The sequence below is a fragment of the Podarcis filfolensis genome (assembly GCF_964270895.1).
Source record: "Podarcis filfolensis genome assembly, chromosome: 13".
NCBI classification, from domain to species: Eukaryota; Metazoa; Chordata; class Lepidosauria; order Squamata; family Lacertidae; genus Podarcis; species Podarcis filfolensis.
This window is the reverse complement of record NC_139615.1, coordinates 18,876,473-18,894,333: the sequence shown is the minus strand read 5'-3', so window position 1 is coordinate 18,894,333 and position 17,861 is coordinate 18,876,473. Positions and strand designations below refer to the sequence as shown.

The window sequence follows — 17,861 nt, the reverse complement described above, 5'->3', positions numbered from 1 at the left end:
TTTCAAAGGCACATTCCAGCACTCGAGGAGGGTGAGAAGCAGGACTGGCGGACAGTGTGGCTGGGAAGGTTGTATAGCCTCGGAAGAGAACTACAGAGGCCTGGAGAGTCTCCATTGGCTCCCACCTCTGAGTTTCTCCAGCCCTGCTCTATTCCTTGCCATCTCTGGGATAGAGACCCTTTACAGCTGTGTAGAAGAGGGAGCTCTAGCAGGTGGAGTTTGTCCTACTCTATGGTGAAAACTCTCCCTTCTTTGCATTCAGAGTTGCTGCAAAAAAACAAGTTAACGTTGGACTGGCAGGGCCAATAAAGGCTCTCTTTGCTACCACTTTTGGTTCACTTGCAAGGCAGTCACTGGCCAGAATTCAACACAGACGTGAAACCCATTTATTTCAAATGGCCTCAGGTGAGACACGGCCTTTCTCAAAGCAACTGCAAATGCTAACTAGGCCAGCGAAAGAGAAACACACTTCTGCCATTCGCGTGATCACTCATCCTTGGTGGAGAGGAAGTCAGGAGGAGACCCCTGAGCTTGCTGGAGGCTGTGGGGTCTTCCTTCATTCTCTGATGAACATCACTTTTAAATTACGGGAAAACACGTGCACACTAACACCAACAATGCACGCACCATTACATGCACAAAATCAGCTATTTCCTTGCCTCCCATCTGTTCCCTACTATCAGTTTGGGTGTGTGTGCACAGACAGTTTAAAAGAGATCATTTTAATGGTGGATGTTACAGTCCTTATTCTCCCAAAAGTAAATTTTATAATATATATATATAATGAAGCAAGCTGGAGAACAAGCCTCTACAGTGCATTTTTCTACTTTTTGCTACAGAAATTCACACCACAGGGAACATTAATGCAGTCGGGAGTGTGAGTCTTCTTGCAGAGATGCAAGACTGCAGGTATCAACAACATCTAAAGATCAGGGGGAAACACATGGCACCCATCTGAAAAAGAAGAGAGAGAAAATTCAGAGGACTATCCCAAAAGCAATGTCTGGCTGCACTTTATGAGCTAATGTGGTGTGGAGGCTGATCCACAAATCAAGAAGGCCCTGGTTCGAATCTCACCACTCCCATGAACTCAGCAAGCACAATCTCTCAGCCTCAGTCCCTCTTAACAGCCATAATGGGTGGGGGTGGGGTGGGGGTGTAACAATATTGACTTACATTAGAGGGGTGTTATAAGGATTATGACTAGATAATAATTGATGTGAAATGTTCTGAACGCTTGATAGTGCTATGCAAATGTTAATTATTGTATCTTGGCTGTGAGTCCTGGAAGACTTGCAAGTTTCAGAAGTTGGAATTAGAGAAGAATATGCAAGAAAGAGTGTTTTTTGAGCTTGAATGAACAGTGTGGATTTACAATGGTTACACTGAACCATTACTATTATTTTTTGCATATCATGCTTTCCCCCTACAGACAGAACCTATTTGCTGTAGGCGTGGAACACAGACCAACATTTGGTGGCAAGAGAACCTAAAGGAGCTGGAAACCATTGCAGCACGGCCAGAGTCTAAATGCAGGCAGCCCTGTATGTTTAAAGTTATTCATCACTTGTGAAATTCCCGTCTTGCGGAACTACGCATGGTTGCTTCCGTGCAAGCCTTGAAGGCTCATTTATCCCCAAAGTGTTTATGCTACTTGATTCCTGAGTCTCTGGGTTTCCTGTTATTTAGTCACGGGGTCATTGCTCAAATGCAATTGGCCTGGATCTTCTCTCATTTCTGTACACCACCTTACGAAGGCTATGCCTGAAAAGGGCAGCACGTAAACCCTTTAAATAATTAAATAAATGTGCCTATTCGGATTTACTCATTAGTAAGACCCACTGGGGACCCATAGAAATGTAGAGCTGGAAGGGACCCCGAGGATCATCTAGTCCAACCCTCTGCAATGCAGGAATCTCAACTAAAGCATCCATGACAGATGGCCATCCAACCTCTGCTTTAAAAGCCTCCAAGAAAAGGAGTCTGCTCCACTTCTGAACAGCTCTTACTGTCAGGAAACCCGCCCTGGTGTTTAGTCAGAACCTCTTTTCTCGGAACTTGAATCCGTTGGTTTGTGTCCTAGCCCCTGGAGCAGGAGAAAACAAGCTTATTCCATGTGACAGCCCTATATATAATTGAAGGTGGCTATCACATCGCCTCTCAGTCTCCTCTTTCCCAGGCTAAACATCCCCAGCTCCCTCAACCATGCCTCATAAGGCTTGGTTTCCAGACCCTTTTGTCATCTTGGCTGCCTGCCTCTGCACACGTTCCAGCTTGTCAATATCCTTCAATGAGGTTCAATGAGGCTTACTCCCAGGACTGCAGCTGTTATGTACTGAAGTTCTCACCCTGGGCCAGCAGGGCACCCTGGTCGAGGGTGCACATCGATCTTGCCGCCCCCTTTCATGGCCGGACCTTTATGGTAGTGGTGGACGCCTATTCCAAATGGCTGGAGGTGGCCCTGATGCCCTCCACCACTACCGAGGCCGTCATCCGGGTGCTGCAAGGCCTCTTTGCCACGCATGGGTGTCCTGATGTCCTTGTCTCCGACAACGGACCACAGTTCACGTCAGGCACTTTTGAGCGGTATCTTTTGGGACTGGGCATCCACCATGCCCTAACAGCACCATTTCATCCATCCAGCAACAGGCAAGCGGAGAGAATGGTGCGCTCAGCAAAAGAGGCACTGGGGGTCTGGCAGAGTTTCCAAGTGCCCAACTTATTTAAAGGACTATGTTGCTGGACATATAACACTGTCGGTCTAATGCAAGTATGTGAAATGTAACCAATATGCTTTTGTGCCTAATTGAACCATTATGTGTAGTGCTGTATATAAGGAAACCATTACAATTGTAACTAACGCTTTATCTCGGTGGGGAGGGGTTTTATGTACTGAAGTTCTCACCCTGGGCCAATAGGGGGATACTGTAGATAGTTTTCACTCAGGTCCACATATGCAAATAAGGAATTGAAAGTGACATTCAATGATTGAATAGTTACAGAAAGTTGCTACTGCTGCTTTGTAGTGGAGCTCTATATAAGCAGGTTGGCTGAACCCTTCAGTTCAGTTCTATTCTGGGTCTGAGAATAAACAAGAGCTGTTTGAAGAATCGCTGTGTCGTCTGATATGTTCACCCACAACTTAACAGCAGCCTTAATAGTATTATAGTTCTTAGTGAACCATATGCTTTCTTCTTCCCAAGTCGGATGTGCTAGAGACCAAACTTTTTTTTTTAAAATGGAAGCTGGACTTTGAGGGGGGGAGCCCCACAGAATATCCCCTCCTCTGGCTGCAGCCCTCCACAGCAATGCTGTCCCTTGTGATTGTAGCCCAATGCATAGCACATGTGTTTGTGTATCCCATACCATCTCCCTTACCTCACACACTGCTCAAGCTTGTCCTGCGGTGGTCTCAAATTTCTTCTTGCGCCCTTCCATGCCGCTCAAAGCGTCAATGTTCTTCCGCCAGTCCCCAACCTCCCGATTCTCCTGCAGGAGGACAAACGAGGTTGATTGAGAGAGCCAATTCTCCTCCAATAGGTGGGCCAATGTGTGATAGGCGGAGCCAAAGCCAATGGTAGGCGGAGCTAAATACATCTAGTCCCTCCTCCTTCTCCCTGCTGAGTTCTACAAGGGCGGCACTAAGAATGAGCAGCAGGAGGAAGCTGGCAAACAGAGCCACCCTCTGGGTTCATTTCAAGTAAGAAGGCAGGACAGGTGGGGACGGGCCAAGGCAGAATGGAGGTTGGTGGGGCAGTGGGCTGGCTTCCACGGAAGATGCTCCCATAACGCTATTTGAAGGAAGTAAAGAGGTGTGCCTTCCCTTCCAGGACCTCCTCCTGTAACACCATAATCTAAAATTATCAAAGCGCACCACTATGTACATGGAATATTCTCCGTGCTACAGTGACAGGAACGGAAGGAAAGGAAAACGCAGAGGAGGAGGAGCAGGAGGAATCTGGCAAGGTGGTGAGAATAATTAAAGGAGAACTGTTGGCAGACAATGCAGGTTTGTGAAAATTTATGTCCATCCATGCCGACTGCTGTAACTATCCATGGTACTTAGCTGGTAGTCCCAGCAGCGTGGCCTGAAAGCACATGATACAGTCACGTGGGTCTCTCTGAGTGCGTGTGCTATGCCTTTAAAGTACATCCGAAGCACATTTCCACCCTCAAAGAATTCTGGGCAGTATAGCTTGTTAAGGGGTTGCTGGGAATTTTAATGCTGTGAGGGGTAAATGACAGTGCTCAGATTTTTTTTGCAGGGAGAAAATTTGTCCTGAATGTGCTTTAAAGGTACAGTATAGTGACCACTTGAGACCTCCAAGGACCTTAAGCATCATTATGAAATGTTCTGAAATCATTATTTACATATATATAAAAGGTAAAGGTAAAGGTACCCCTGACCATTAGGTCCAGTCGCAGATGACTCTGGGGTTGCACACTCATCTTGCTCTATAGGCCGAGGGAGCTGGCATTTGTCTGCAGACAGCTTCTGGGTCATGTGACCAGCATGACTAAGCCGCTTCTGGCGAACCAGAGCAGCGCACGGAAACACCGTTTACCTTCCCGCCAGAGCGGTGCCTATTTATCTACTTGCACTTTGACGTGCTTTCGAACTGCTAGGTTGGCAGGAGCTGGGACTGAGCAACGGGAACTCACCCCATCGCGGGGATTCGAACCGCCGACCTTCCAATCAGCAAGCCCTAGGCTCTGTGGTTTAGACCACAGCACCACCTGCGTCTACACACACACACAAATACATCTAAGACTGAAAAGAAGAGACCAAATTCTAACTCCCTGTTTGTGGAATTCAAATCCTAATAACTTCCCCAGCAACCATTATTTAACAAAATAATTCAAAATTCATGCAAGGTCTGAACAGCCAGCAACATAGGGTCTCAGTCTCGGTCTTGGTCTCCTTTCTTCTCTCATTAGCACGATCCTCTCATTACCACAATCAGATGCAAAGGAGGGAAGGAATCCTTTTTTAAAAAAGAACTGTATAGAATAATATTTTTTGGAAGATGCAGCTGCTTGTCATGCAGGAGTGAAGAAAGCTATGCCTGCCAAAACCTCTCTGTCTCCCTCCCTCTCTCACCCACACCCACCCACCACTAGTTGCTGTCAGGGGTGGATTTAGGGCTGTGTGAGCAGTCTGCATGCACTGGGCACTGAGCCAAGGGGGTGCAGGTCGCAAAGCCCAGTAGGCAAGGTGCTGGCCTTTGGGAAGGAGGCATGAGGCCCTGGCAGCGTCCTAGAGTCCTCCCTGCTGCTTCCCAAAGCCTAGTTAGCACTTTCCCAGCTTGGGGAAATGGGTGGGAGGGCTCTAGGACCCTGCCAGAGCCCTCACACCTGCTTCCCAAAGGAGAAAGTAGTGGGTGGGAGAGGAGGCACCCAATTTGGGCTTTGCACAGGGTGCCATAGTACCCAAGTCCACCCCGGTTGCTGTTCATAGGATCAAAGGAAGCTGCTTCCTGTGCATCAGACTGGCACCGCTCTCCAGGCACCTGTCTAGAGGGTGATCCTGGGAACTTCTGCCTACAACGCACAGGCTCCACCACTGAGTTGCAGCATTTCCAAGCATAGAGGCTGAGGCCATCCCCAGTGCGTGGGAGAGTCTCTGGGGTCTGGGCACTTCCAGGCCGTCAGTTTTTTTGCAGGAGGGATTCAAGCACATACTGAAGCTTCAGGTTTCTTGCCATTAAAGTTTCATGTTTCCCCGTCATCCAAACTACCCTGAAGAGCAGTGGGAGAGGATCAATTTCCCTACCTCACGTAACCCTAGAGAACATGGGGTTTTTAAAGACCCCTCAACCACTCTTCCATCTCCTGCACTTTCCCCTCCTCTATGTCCCCCAATCCCACCGGCCTCCTCACCTTCTCGGTGTCGTCTTTTTTGACCTGCTTGAGATTGGCTCGGAGATCCATGGAGACTTTGTGCTTGGAGCCTAGAAGGGCCTGCATCATGGCGTCAGCAGAGAGACGGACGCGGCGGAGAGCCGGGCGCTTAAACTTGCCTCTCAGGTCAAAAATCTTCTGGTTCAAATCCTGGATCTGGAAAGCAGGGACCAAAAGAGTGTTAATATTTGAAAACTAGAGAAGAGTCGCTGCTGTGCTAAGCGGGGTGTGTGCTAAAAATTCCTGTGTTCCATGGTCTTCTCAGATTCTATCGCCAATTTTCCCAGCAAAGAATATACATGAGAATCTGCAACTATAAAAGGCTGCCTCAGGTGGTTACAGTGCGGCTGGGATTGCGGGGTGTGTGTGTGTGTGTGTGTATGCAACTGGTAGCTAATAAACACAGTTAAGACTTTCCTGCCATGAATTTGTTCAGTCCTCTGATAAAAGTCTGCATTACTGCTTGGAAAATTGAAATGAGCTGAAAGGGAGGGAAATGGCTATAGCAATGGACTGAGGGGAGGTCAGTTGTGGTGGGGGTGACCCAAACTCAGCCCTTACTTATCATGCGAATATAAAAACTGGACCAGCACTGACACCTAGTGGCTACCATCAGTACTTCATTTCCCCCCGCTACATTGGAACCTGCCTTGTTTTGAGGTCACGTCTTCTACAAAAGACATTTAAATCAGCACCAACGCACATTTAAAGCAGTGTTTTAGCACTTTAAACAGTCGTGGCATCCCCCAAAGAAGCCTGGGAACTGTTGTGGGTTAAAAGTGCTGAGAGCTGTTGGGAGACCCCTATTCTCCTCGCAGAGCTACCATTCCCAGATTGTTGAAGTTATCAGTTGGTGCAGTGGGTCAGTGCGCCTGGATATTAACCAGAAGGTTGGTGGTTCAAGACCACCCAGGAACGGCCGTGAGCAGGATTCCTGCATTGCAGGGGGCTGGACAAGATGACCCTCCAGGTCTCTTCCAACTCTACAATTCTATGATCCCCAGGGAGCTCTGGGGATTGCCGCTCTCTGCAGCCCCACGTGCAGGTGCCTTGAACCCACCTCATTGATGCTCTTGTTCACTCGGGCCTCCATGTCATAGCGCTCCTCATCCACCTTGCCAATCTTCTCATGGAGCTGCCGGCACATCTCCTGTGAGTTGGCAAGAAGAGGGTGTGACTACGTCAAACGAGGCTTAAGCCAACTTGAGCCCCTCCAGATGCTGTTAGACTACAAATCCCACCAACCCCAGCCAACAAGCTGGGAGCTGAAATCCAAAAACAATGGAGAGACCCATGGTGGCCAGGTCAGGATTAGGCTGAGCCAGGGTTTGGGCGCAAAAGGAGGCTCAGACGCAATAGAGAAGAGTGTTCACGGAACATGTGGAAATCTCAGAACAAGAAAAAGAAATCTCAGTCACCAAGAATTTTTAATTTTTTTTTAAGCCAATTAGGAGACAGATGAATGGGCAAGCACATGAATATTGCGCTTTAATACCCCTCCAAATATGGGGTGGTAGGGGAAAGGCTATTAGGCTGACAGTTGAGCTGGCATTTGATTTGATGGTGCCTATGCCTGTCCTTTCGGAGGGACGCAGGTGGTGCTGTGGGTTAAACCACAGAGCCTAGGACTTGCTGATCAGAAGGTCGGCGGTTCGAATCCCTGTGACGGGGTGAGCTCCCATTGCTCGGTCCCTGCTCCTGCCAACCTAGCAGTTCGAAAGCATGTTAAAGTGCAAGTAGATAAATAGGTACCGCTCCGGCGGGAAGGTAAACAGCGTTCCCGTGCACTGCTCTGGTTCGCCAGAAGCGGCTTAGTCATGCTGGCCACATGACCCGGAAGCTGTACGCCGGCTCCCTCGGCCAATAAAGCGAGATGAGTGCCGCAACCCCAGAGTCGGCCACGACTGGACCTAATGGTCAGGGGTCCCTTTACCTTTACCTTTATGCCTGTCCTTTCAGCTGCTGAACCAGAAGGAAACTCGGTTCACTCCACAAATGGGGAATGCATGCTGAGTTCTCTTTTCTTATCACATCTATCTTCACCTGTTAGCATTGAGCGGACTTCATCCTTGGCCCAGCCCCATCCTCCCTCCCTCCCTGGTTACCTGCAGTTCTGTGAGGCCGAGGCCTGCTAGTTCTAAAGGGGCGCAGTGGTCAGAGAGGTATCGTTCTTTCTCCTGGGCACACTCTTCTTCCTCCTTTTCCATTTCGTGCTTTGCCACCTGGAGCATCAATGCCTGAGATAAAGGAAGGACACATTGCCTGACTGGGTATCTCTAGTCTCATGCTTTTTCTCCAATGCCACAAACCTGCCAGGGCCCAATCCATCTTTGTGTGTCCACTGCGCCTCCTTGCCTCTTCCAGTCTCCTGAAATCTTGTCCACTTAGATACTAGTGGAGGCTGGAAGCACACTAGATCGAGTGTGGACTCCCCTGGCCATTCAAATCTCTGCACAGAAAGTTTTCCAACATTACCTTGAGTTGTAATTTCCGAGAAGCTGTTATCTTGGATTTTCTCTGTGGTGGAACAAAAGGAAAAGATGTCTTGTGTGAGGAAAAGATGTGTATGAGAGAAGCGAGCTTCTTAAAATTACAAGAATAACGGTTCTCACAAATAAAACAAAATATAGAAGGCATGGCAGATGAAATTCACTCCCACTGTCAAGGCAGACAGTTCAATAGGGAAGGAAGGAAGCAGGAACTTGCACAGCACCAACTGGTCCGCTTTAGGCCTGGTTTATATATGCCTCAAAATTGAGAGATCCAAATCCCAAAGTGAGAACCCTGTGCAATTCGGAGGAAGGGTTTGATACTAAATAAATAAATACTATCTACTCTGGCTGGTGCTAGCTTGTTTGTTTGCTTATAATGGATTAGATACAGACTTCCAGACTAATGCTATTTTTGTGCGGGATTCATTCACACATACCAGCAAATTCAGGTTGCCCAAACACAGGTGACCTGGAAAGTCTTGCACAAGAAATCCACTTCCCCAAAATATCAGACTTAGTTACTGCTATAAGGAGAGGGACCAGAAAATGTAGCAGCAAGTATGGGATTAACACTTGCTTTTAGGTCCATAAATTCAGCCCCACATGCTGTGTTACTGGGGATGGAAGGGTGTGTCAATTTTGGTTCTCTGAGTTTCTCATTTGTCCAAACTTAAATTCAGTTCTCCACATTTTTTCAGCAATTTGTGATTTCCCCCCTTAATAATAATAAAAATCCTTATGAAAATTCAGCAGCATTTCAGTACAGTGGAGGAGCACAGAGAGAAGAAATGCCATGGTGCGTCTGCAGCAGCACAACTGGATGCCTTCATCTGCCCCAGCTGCAACAAAACATGTCTCTCATGTATCGGTCTCTACAGCCACAACCTTGCAGTGACAGATAGGTAGCCGTGTTGGTCTGCCATAGTCAAAACAAAAAAATTTTTTTCCTTCCAGTAGCACCTTAAAGACCAACTAAGTTAGTTCTTGGTATGAGCTTTCGTGTGCATGCACACTTCTTCAGGTGAAGAAGTGTGCATGCACACGAAAGCTCATACCAAGAACTAACTTAGTTGGTCTTTAAGGTGCTACTGGAAGGAAAATTTTTTTTTTGTTTTAACCTTGCAGTGGTTAGACTTCACTCCCAAAGGTACACTCCATTGTCTCCTGAGACAGACAGATGCCTATCAACCAACTTTACTACAAATTTCTCCTAATAAAAACATTTTGCATGTGGTTTTCACTAACATACTTTTTTTTTTACAGGCAACTCCCCTAGTATAATTCACTTTCATGTTGTTTTCATTGATATATTCATTTTTATGTAAACCTTCCCTGAATATATGCAGTCTTGTAATGACTGCCTGTTTGGATAACTGGACTGCAAAATTCAGACGGATGTGAATGTCAGAAGATAGCTGCGTTTTGGTTTGCGTATTGTTTCAAGAAAGTGTGAATTGGACAGGTTCACCTTTAAATGCGAACCTAATCAGATTCCTTAGGTGTCCCTAATTCTACCCTCCAGCTTTGCTTTAAAGCAGGCATGGCCAAACTTGGCCCTTCAGATGTTTTGAGACTACAACTCCCATCATCCCTAGCTAACAGGACCAGTGGTCAGGGATGATGGGAATTGTAGTCCCAAAACATCTGGAGGGCCAAGTTTGGCCATGCCTAAAGGATGTGCCTTTAAAGGACACAAGAACTCACTTTGTCATGCGGCTCAATCGCATAGGCTCTATAGTTGGCGGAAGATTTCCTGCGGAGAGGAGGGACGGCGGCAGGCGGGGGAGGTGGGTGGGCCGGCTTGGGTGGTTGTGGCTCCTTTTTGGTCTCCACTATTGTCTCTTCTGTTTCCTCCTCCGCGTATTCTTCCTCCTCCTCTTCCTCATACTGCAAGAATAAAGAAACCATTACTTTCATTATGTTCATCGGCATACTGCCTTCAACAAATTCTATAGGAAGCACATTTAAAAGGGTTGGGGGAAGAATGGTACTTAAGAGGTGTCTGAGTTTTAGAGAGGGTTTATTGTGGGACTGGAGGGTGCGGAGGGAGGTGGCGTAACTCTGCCACCATTCATTCACATTTTTCGGATTCCGGATTTATTTATTGCATTTATATGCTGCCTTTCTGCCAAGGCACACACTCAGCCCTGCTTTTAGCATCAGGATTCATTCTTGGAACATATGGAATCATGATAAAGAAGAGCACCACTGAACATGTGCAGAGTGCATATTCTCCAGTGTAATGTGACCACAACATGCTTACACACATTAGCAATTAAGGAGGGACATTTTCAGGGCAGCGCAGGTGAGTTTCCAGGAATGCTGGGACCCCTGAACATCTCTTTTCAGAAATTAATAATAATGATAATAATAATAATAATAATAATAATAATAATAATAATAATAATAATAATTTATTATTTATACCCCGCCCACCTGGCCAGGCCTCCCCAGCCACTCTGGGCGGCTTCCAAAAAAATATTAAGTGCTGGTGCAACACATTACTAAATATTTTAAAGGCAAAGACTTTGCAAACTGCCCAATATTTCATTTTTAAAAGTTTCCTTTATGCATTAATAAAGGATTTTGAAGAAAGCATAAAAATATAATAACTGAAAATAAAGAACAGTCCTTATTTTTCATCAGGTTTGAGAAAGTTCCTTTGTTAGTACTTACTGTGATCTCTTCCCTGTGAAAGACAGAAAGGCACAGGTGAGTCAGACTGAATATGAGCCTCTGATTCATATATCCTGCCTTTACCCCTGGCAGGTCTTAAGAGTGCTTTTTAAAGTGCACTTGTCCCTACAGCCCACAAATTTTCAACAACACCCAAAACGCACACACCACCACCCCTCCAGTTAAGAAACAAAAATGACTCACTCTTCTGCCATGGTGAGAAATCAAACTTCAAGTATTCTGGGGGAAATCAAAACAAATATATTACTATTCCCCTTATACACATGTGTACCTTCTTTACTATTAATCCGTGGTGCGCAAGCTTATTTCTAATGCTTCCACAAGGGAGTGCAAGGGAGAAAAGGATTAGATATTTAAGCCCAAGGTACTAGGGTTTAAGACTGCCTCAACGTCATGTCTTTTGACTCAGTCCCAGGTTATTAGGTTCATAATCCCTGCTCTCAGATCTGTAGCTACAAAATGACAATTCAGTGGTGAGGGGAAGGTACTTTTCACATGTTCAGAGGCTCTCTGCTACTACTTCATGTATTCCTGGCATTCAAAATATTTATCTCTTTAAAGACAGCTCCTTGCTTGGTGGGGCCCTTGCCCTGCTCTGGATGTTTGTCTTTTTGTACCTGGCTGTGGTTGGTGGATCTCGGGATTCAGTTTAAAAAAAGAAATAGATTTCACAATCCCAGAATCTGCCCTCCCCTTGTCAGAACCATCTGGTACATAAACAGCTCCACACAGAGAAAAAAAGGGTTTGTCTACAATCAAAGGAACTTTAAATGTTCACATAAAACATCTTAAGCACACGCCTAATAATGTGTGAAGGCAGAAAAAATGTGTATTGTCTGCAGCTCTGTCATCTCACACCTTTCAAACCTGAATTTGCCTTTTAATCCTGTATGAAATGGCCTGGAGCTGTCCAGGGGACTGAATTACCATGTGCTAAAATGTGCAAAAATGCTGAAGGGGGGAGCGGCGGGAGGAAATGCAAGGTTTATATGGTGATGATCATCTTTCTCCAAAGCATGGCGTGTCAACAGGCCTTCATTGGGGAGCTCAGAATGTGCTAGAACTTGTTCTTGTTCCTGCCCACTACAGACCCTGCTTTGGCCTTTATATATATATACATATATGTGCGCATATTTCTCTGAACCATGTACGAGATACACTGTTATCACTGGAGCTCTTCAGAGCAGCTAAATTTGTGCTGTCTTATCACTTCTAAAATGGGGCCAGGCCATTCCACAGGGAGGCAATGAGAAAAAAGCTGAGGCAGAGAGAGAGAGAGAGAGAGAGAGAGAGAGAACCACAAAAACAGAGCTAGATGGGACTGGGTCAGTTCAGACACATCCCTGCCCCCCTCCATTTTGTGTGTGGCAGAGATGGTATAGGTTTTATTCTCAAAAGCGATCCCCTCAGCCAATGCAGAAAGTGCAACGTTTCTTAGAAAGGGATGGATTGGGGATGAATTCCCCACACTTGCAGAAGGGCTAATATTTGTGCCAGGCTGCCTTAAAAGAAATTATTTCCCTCAGGCTCAGAAATGGGGTGGGGGAAATCTCACAGCCTTGAAGCAAAAAATACAGAGGCAGCCATCTCTCTACCCCCCCTACACCCCCAGAGCTGCAAAGGGACGCCTTTATTCTTAGCGCTAGGTGTGAAACCAACCATTCAGCACCCTTTCTAGAGACATCTGCTGCCAGCAACAGCCAGAAATGCAGCAGGAGGGGCCTGCCAGGCCTTCTCCCGCTTTTCTTCAAAGAGAGCTCTTCTCTGTCTGTCTTCTTCTCCCTCATACAAAGGGAATTGCACTGCCGACGACTCTTTAAGACTGACCTAGGTTTACTTTAAGTCAACCCAACAGGTCCAGCTCAGATTTGATGGGGCCTTATGCATGAGCAGCTTTACCTGACAGCAGTGGAAAGCAGGGGCTCAAGAAGGGGTCAATGGTGGGGCGCCAAGTTCTTGGCAGCTGCCCAGTGATGACAGTGACTGGGCAAGCGCAAGTAATTTTGCCACCTGAGGCCAAGGACAAAATGGCGACCGCCATGCTATACGCTGAAGATGACTAGAATGGTAGCTCTTATTAGAGGGTGCAAAGAAGGCCCTCATACACTGCTCTGCCCTGTAACACATTGTTACTGCTACCCCCTTGCCCTGTTACCTGAGGAGGCTGTCTCATTCTACCTAATGGTCGGGCCAGCCCTTGCAACATACTGATATGGGATCTGCCACCCAGTATCCTAGGTCAGGAAGGATTGCCTCATCTTGCACCCTCTTTAAGATGGGGCATCATTTCCTTCTCATAAGAGAATAGCTCCCGCAGATAAATTGGTAGCTTGGTTGTTGTTGCTGTTTTTAAAGAAGAATGCATATAATATAATTTAGGCAATTATGTTTCTTCAGCTACAGGGTTGGGTAGCTTACTAGTAAGTTAAAACAATACAACAGTGAAATCAATTTAAGACACAGCAAGAACAGTGGCACATCAACAATTAGAAGAGAAACTTTAGAAACGACGACAGGATTGGAAGTTGAGGGCAATTAAGAACCAGGGTTAGGTGCCTTCTACTGTTTACACCTATTAAGAACCCATTTTATGGTCTTCCGTTTTCAATTGTCAGCCGCTTGGAGAGTTCCCCATGAAGGCAGCAATGGTGGCTGGTGCTCACTGGGGGTGGCAGGGTGGAAAGCAGGGATCCCAACTGGGGATGGAGCCCGAGGCGACGAAAGACAGGACCAACTACTACTAGTTTTGCCCCTATCTTCCTCCTGACTGCCGAGTTCTGTAAGGGGCAAAACTGCAACTAAGACGGAGGAAGCTGACAGGCAGTGCCATGCCATGGGATGGTTTTAAATTAGAAAGCATGCAGTTGGGGGCTGAGAGAGTGAGGTTGTTGGGCCAGCGCTCCATTCACCCTAATGGATTCACCTGCACTAAAGAGTTTCCATAATAGCATTTGAAAGTAGTAAAGCAATGCATGTTACCTTCTAAAGAGGCTCTTCTCCTGTGAGGCCATTAAGTCCACGCTCTAAAACGATTTAACTACTGCACACAAGGAAAAAAGAAAAACCCACAAAGCAGCCGAAGAGTATTTTGAGGTTGGGGAGGCAGCAGCACCCCCATTCATCCTAATGGAGCAGCCTCCACAGGCAGACAGAAAAACCCTGTGGGGGGGGGGGAATGGAACCAAATAACTTGCAGAGCGAGTCCTAAAGTGAAGTAACTGCTCACGTGAATATGTTCCGATTTAAAAAAAGGGGTCCTATTAGATGCACTTCAACTGCTTTAGAACAGTGGATGATGTTTTTAGAAGAAAGGTTTTAGAATTTGGGGGGGCTCTCTGTGCTACCTGAGTTTGGTCCTTTGGGATGGGATGGGGACAAATAGATGAAATGTATACTACCTGTGTGCTTGCTTCTGTGTCCTGGGAATACCTACACAACTTGTAGTTTCTGCTGGTCTTGAAAAGTGACCCTGTAAAGAAAATAAAGCCTGATGCACCTTGTACGCCTGCACAAATTCTATGACTGTGACAATCCCATGGCTATGGGTTCACATCCCCACTCACTCATGAAAGATCTCTGGGTGACCTTGCACAAGTCATTCACTCTCAGTCTAGCGTACCTCACAGGGTTGTTGTACACCACATTGAGCTCCTTGGAGGATATAAATGCAATTCAAGTTTTCTTTGTGACGATGTCTACCATGTGGAATTGTCTCTGCACTGAGATCAGGCAAGCACTATGGCTGTGGGGTGTTACTGTGATTTTTTGTTCTTCCTGATTTTGTTCCTTTTTTTAATGGATTTGGTGTTTTATTTTCAGAAACCGCTTTGGTATTGCTTTTTGTAAATGAAAAGCAGTATAGAAATCTTTTAATAATGCATTAAATAAGTGATAATAGGATTGCAGCGTTATTGTACCTTATGACAGCTGCACTGACCTTCCCATTGCCCTATAAAGGGGGGAAACGTTTTCTCAGAAAATATTCAGGACAATTCCTTTTATCTTCATGGAGAAAAGGAGTATCTCTTTCAGTTTACACAGAATGATACCACCCTCCCTCCGCCCCACATACACACACAGGCAAGCTTGTTTTTAATTCCTCCCCACCTCCCAAACAGAACTGCCCCCCTTTACCTGATGTCTCTGGGAACTGGACGATGCACAGACGGTAGGGAAACAGGTTTTGAGTTACTGTACAGTCACCAAAATGGCTGGTGGCCTTTTATAAAGTAGACAGCTCAGCATCAGCGAAGCCTTTTAGGGAAGAAGGGGAACGGAATGCATTCTTCTGATAAGAAGTGGCACCAGACACTCACAGGAGAAGGGGCAGGGAAAGGGATGTCGTCGTCTTTGGCAGACTGAGCCCCCAAGGAAAGGGCTGGCTCAGATTCAATCCTTCTTCCAACCTATAAACTTTGGCTTGGGAAGGACAAGGACATAGGACTTGCAAAGTACCTTGCAAGACCATGCACTGCTATGTGGCCCTTAGAACATTGCCCAGAACAGAATATGGCCCTCAGGGTGAAAAAGGTTCCCCACCCCTGCTGTACACTTACAATCATTTGTGTGTGTGTGTGTGTGTGTGTGTGTGTGTGTGTGTGTGTGTAAGAGAGAGAATGCAATCCAAGCATTAGATATGAACATCACAAAGAGAGCTGTGTTTGTGAACAGGTTGACTGTGAGCATTTATCTAGGAGTGTGAATGACTCCTTGTGCCAAGCCTGAACTCTCCGTGAGGAAGTCTGCTAAACAGAGCAGCAGTTTTACCTGTGCATGAGACAATCCTGGAGTTAAAGGCTGAGCAGAAATGATACATGTTTTGTTAACAGCTGCTGTAAGCATCTTAACACTGCAAACAGTCTGGAATCTTGCACCTTTCTCCAAAAAGCTCAGGGCAGCATGTAGGAAGAGATCACCAAAGGTTCTTCGGCGTATGAAGTTGTACCATTTTGAAAGACTGCAAAAGCTGGCACTTGGTTCCTTACAGCTGGCATGATAAAATGGTCCAGTGACCCCTCTTTTAGCCTAATCTACCACACAGAATTATGGCAGGTATAAATGGTGAGGGCAACACATACAGCCCTGAGTTCTTGGAGAAAGGTGCAGGATGAAGATATCTCAAATAAGTCTGTCCATCATGACTCATTAGAGTGGGCTCCTCTGTTATAGTTCTGTTACTTTTGTTTAAACTGGGACCTTAAGATTTATACTGAGTTAGTAAGATTGCAACCCGGCCTGAGAATTTTGGATCAGGAAGGCTAAAGTTGTTATTTAAAAATAATAATAATTCTGAATTGTCCATCCAGTTGGTTCCTAAGGCAACATACAATAGCAGCAATAAAATGCAATAAAAGCAAAACACAATACATCCTAAGACAAAAGAAACAAAAAAACACAGAGCTAAAACTAGAAAGCAAACCACAGACACTTGTAACTTTTAAAAATACCGGGGCAAGCAAGGAAGTCTTGGCTCTGTCCCAAGAAGGCTATAATGCTAACGCTAGTTGAACATCTTTAGGGTGTTCCAAAGTCAGGAGCCCATCCACTGAAAGGCTCTCTCTCTCTCCAAGTGTAATGCACTTTCGCAAGCAATGGCATTTGGAGAAGGGCCTCAGTTGCAGATCTTAATGCGTGGGCAGGAGACACACCTTTCACTATTTATTTAATGAACAGAATGCTAGCATGCCACTTACAGCAGTGTTTTCACAAAACTTTCTGCATCCAGAGAACCTTTCCAATATTGATTTACCTGCCACAGAACTCTGACATGTTGCAAAGGATTCTGTGAAGTAGTTGTTGCTTTTAACCATTAAAATTAAATGAACCCTTTTGATCAATACAAAACCATTTACCAAAACATAAGCAGGGATTCTAGGGAGTATTTAGAAAGGTATGTAACTTAGCTGCTTACACATCACCCTGTCCAGATCTGATGAAACTTCACTGTCACTCCATGGGAATAAGAATGCACACTATGTGGTGGGACTGTAAGAAGGTGAAGGGCTTCTGGGAAATGATATATAATGAGATGAAAAAGATGTTGAAATATACGTTTGTTAAGAAACCAGAGGCTTTCCTTCTAGGAATAGTAGGAAATGAAATAAATAGAATGGACTGTAAACTTTTCCAATATGCAGTAACAGCAGCGAGAATATTATTGGCCCAAAAATGGAAACAGGAACAACTGCCGACGCTCGAAGAATGGAGAATGAAACTGATGGAGTATGCTGAACTGGACAAACTAACAGGAAAGATCAGATATATACAAGATCAAAAGTTCATTGAAGACTGGGGAAAATTTTCAGACTATCTGAAATGTGTATGTGATGAGCAAATAACACTAGTGGGATTTCAAGAAGCTCTGTAAATGTTAGAGGACTATTGTATTGATGAAAACTAAGTGTGTGAAGGTTTATAAAATGCAATATAAAATCAGGAAATGCGTATTTAAAAATTTGAATAATGGATGATTGTCAGAGAGGTTGAAGGAAGTCTAAAAGAGAAAATATGTGATAAATCTAGATTGGATACTATAAATGTATGTTGGAAAATTAAATTTAAAAAATTTTTTAAAAAAGAATGCATGCTATAGAAAACACCCCAAACTGCTATGCAGCTGTGAATTGTAGGCAAAGATTGGAAGTGGCGGTAGGCAACTTGTCTTCCTGCAAAGCTCATCCATTATCCACCAGATCAGGTCTTCTCACTGGGTAAAAGGTAAAGGTAAAGGACTCCTGGATGGTTAGGTCCAGTCGAACTAAACTATGGGGT

At 45.5% G+C, this 17,861-nt stretch overlaps 1 protein-coding gene across 3 annotated transcripts; it reads right to left on the bottom strand.

Annotated features, from left to right (window-relative positions):
* Positions 1–363: 363 nt before the first annotated feature.
* TNNI3 (troponin I3, cardiac type) lies at positions 364–15,344 on the bottom strand. 3 transcript variants are annotated; one of them, XM_083580444.1, is made up of 9 exons: positions 15,225–15,344; positions 11,261–11,309; positions 10,098–10,280; positions 8,377–8,418; positions 8,007–8,138; positions 6,962–7,051; positions 5,881–6,057; positions 3,379–3,489; positions 364–954 (listed from the first exon to the last, which is right to left on the bottom strand). In XM_083580444.1, exons 5-8 carry the CDS (start codon positions 8,130–8,132, stop codon positions 3,391–3,393), a joined length of 492 nt encoding a protein of 163 aa, XP_083436570.1. In that variant the 5' UTR covers positions 8,133–8,138; positions 8,377–8,418; positions 10,098–10,280; positions 11,261–11,309; positions 15,225–15,344; the 3' UTR covers positions 364–954; positions 3,379–3,390. The 3 variants fall into 3 exon arrangements, with proteins under 3 accessions (XP_083436570.1, XP_083436572.1, XP_083436571.1); XM_083580446.1 differs by lacking the exon at positions 15,225–15,344 and adding an exon at positions 15,008–15,034; XM_083580445.1 differs by lacking the exon at positions 15,225–15,344 and adding an exon at positions 14,489–14,563.
* Between the last annotated feature and the right edge of the window lie 2,517 nt (positions 15,345–17,861).

What these genes read in the sequence shown, in the direction of transcription:
- TNNI3 (XM_083580444.1), bottom strand. Translation starts at nt 8,132, where the DNA reads ATGCTCCAGGTGGCAAAGCACGAAATGGAAAAGGAGGAAGAAGAGTGT. An exon ending in TCGGCCTCACAGAACTGCAG is followed by an intron (nt 7,052 to 8,006) that starts GTAACCAGGGAG and finishes GCCAACTCACAG; the next exon opens with GAGATGTGCCGGCAGCTCCA. An exon ending in TGAACAAGAGCATCAATGAG is followed by an intron (nt 6,058 to 6,961) that starts GTGGGTTCAAGG and finishes CCTGCTTTCCAG; the next exon opens with ATCCAGGATTTGAACCAGAA.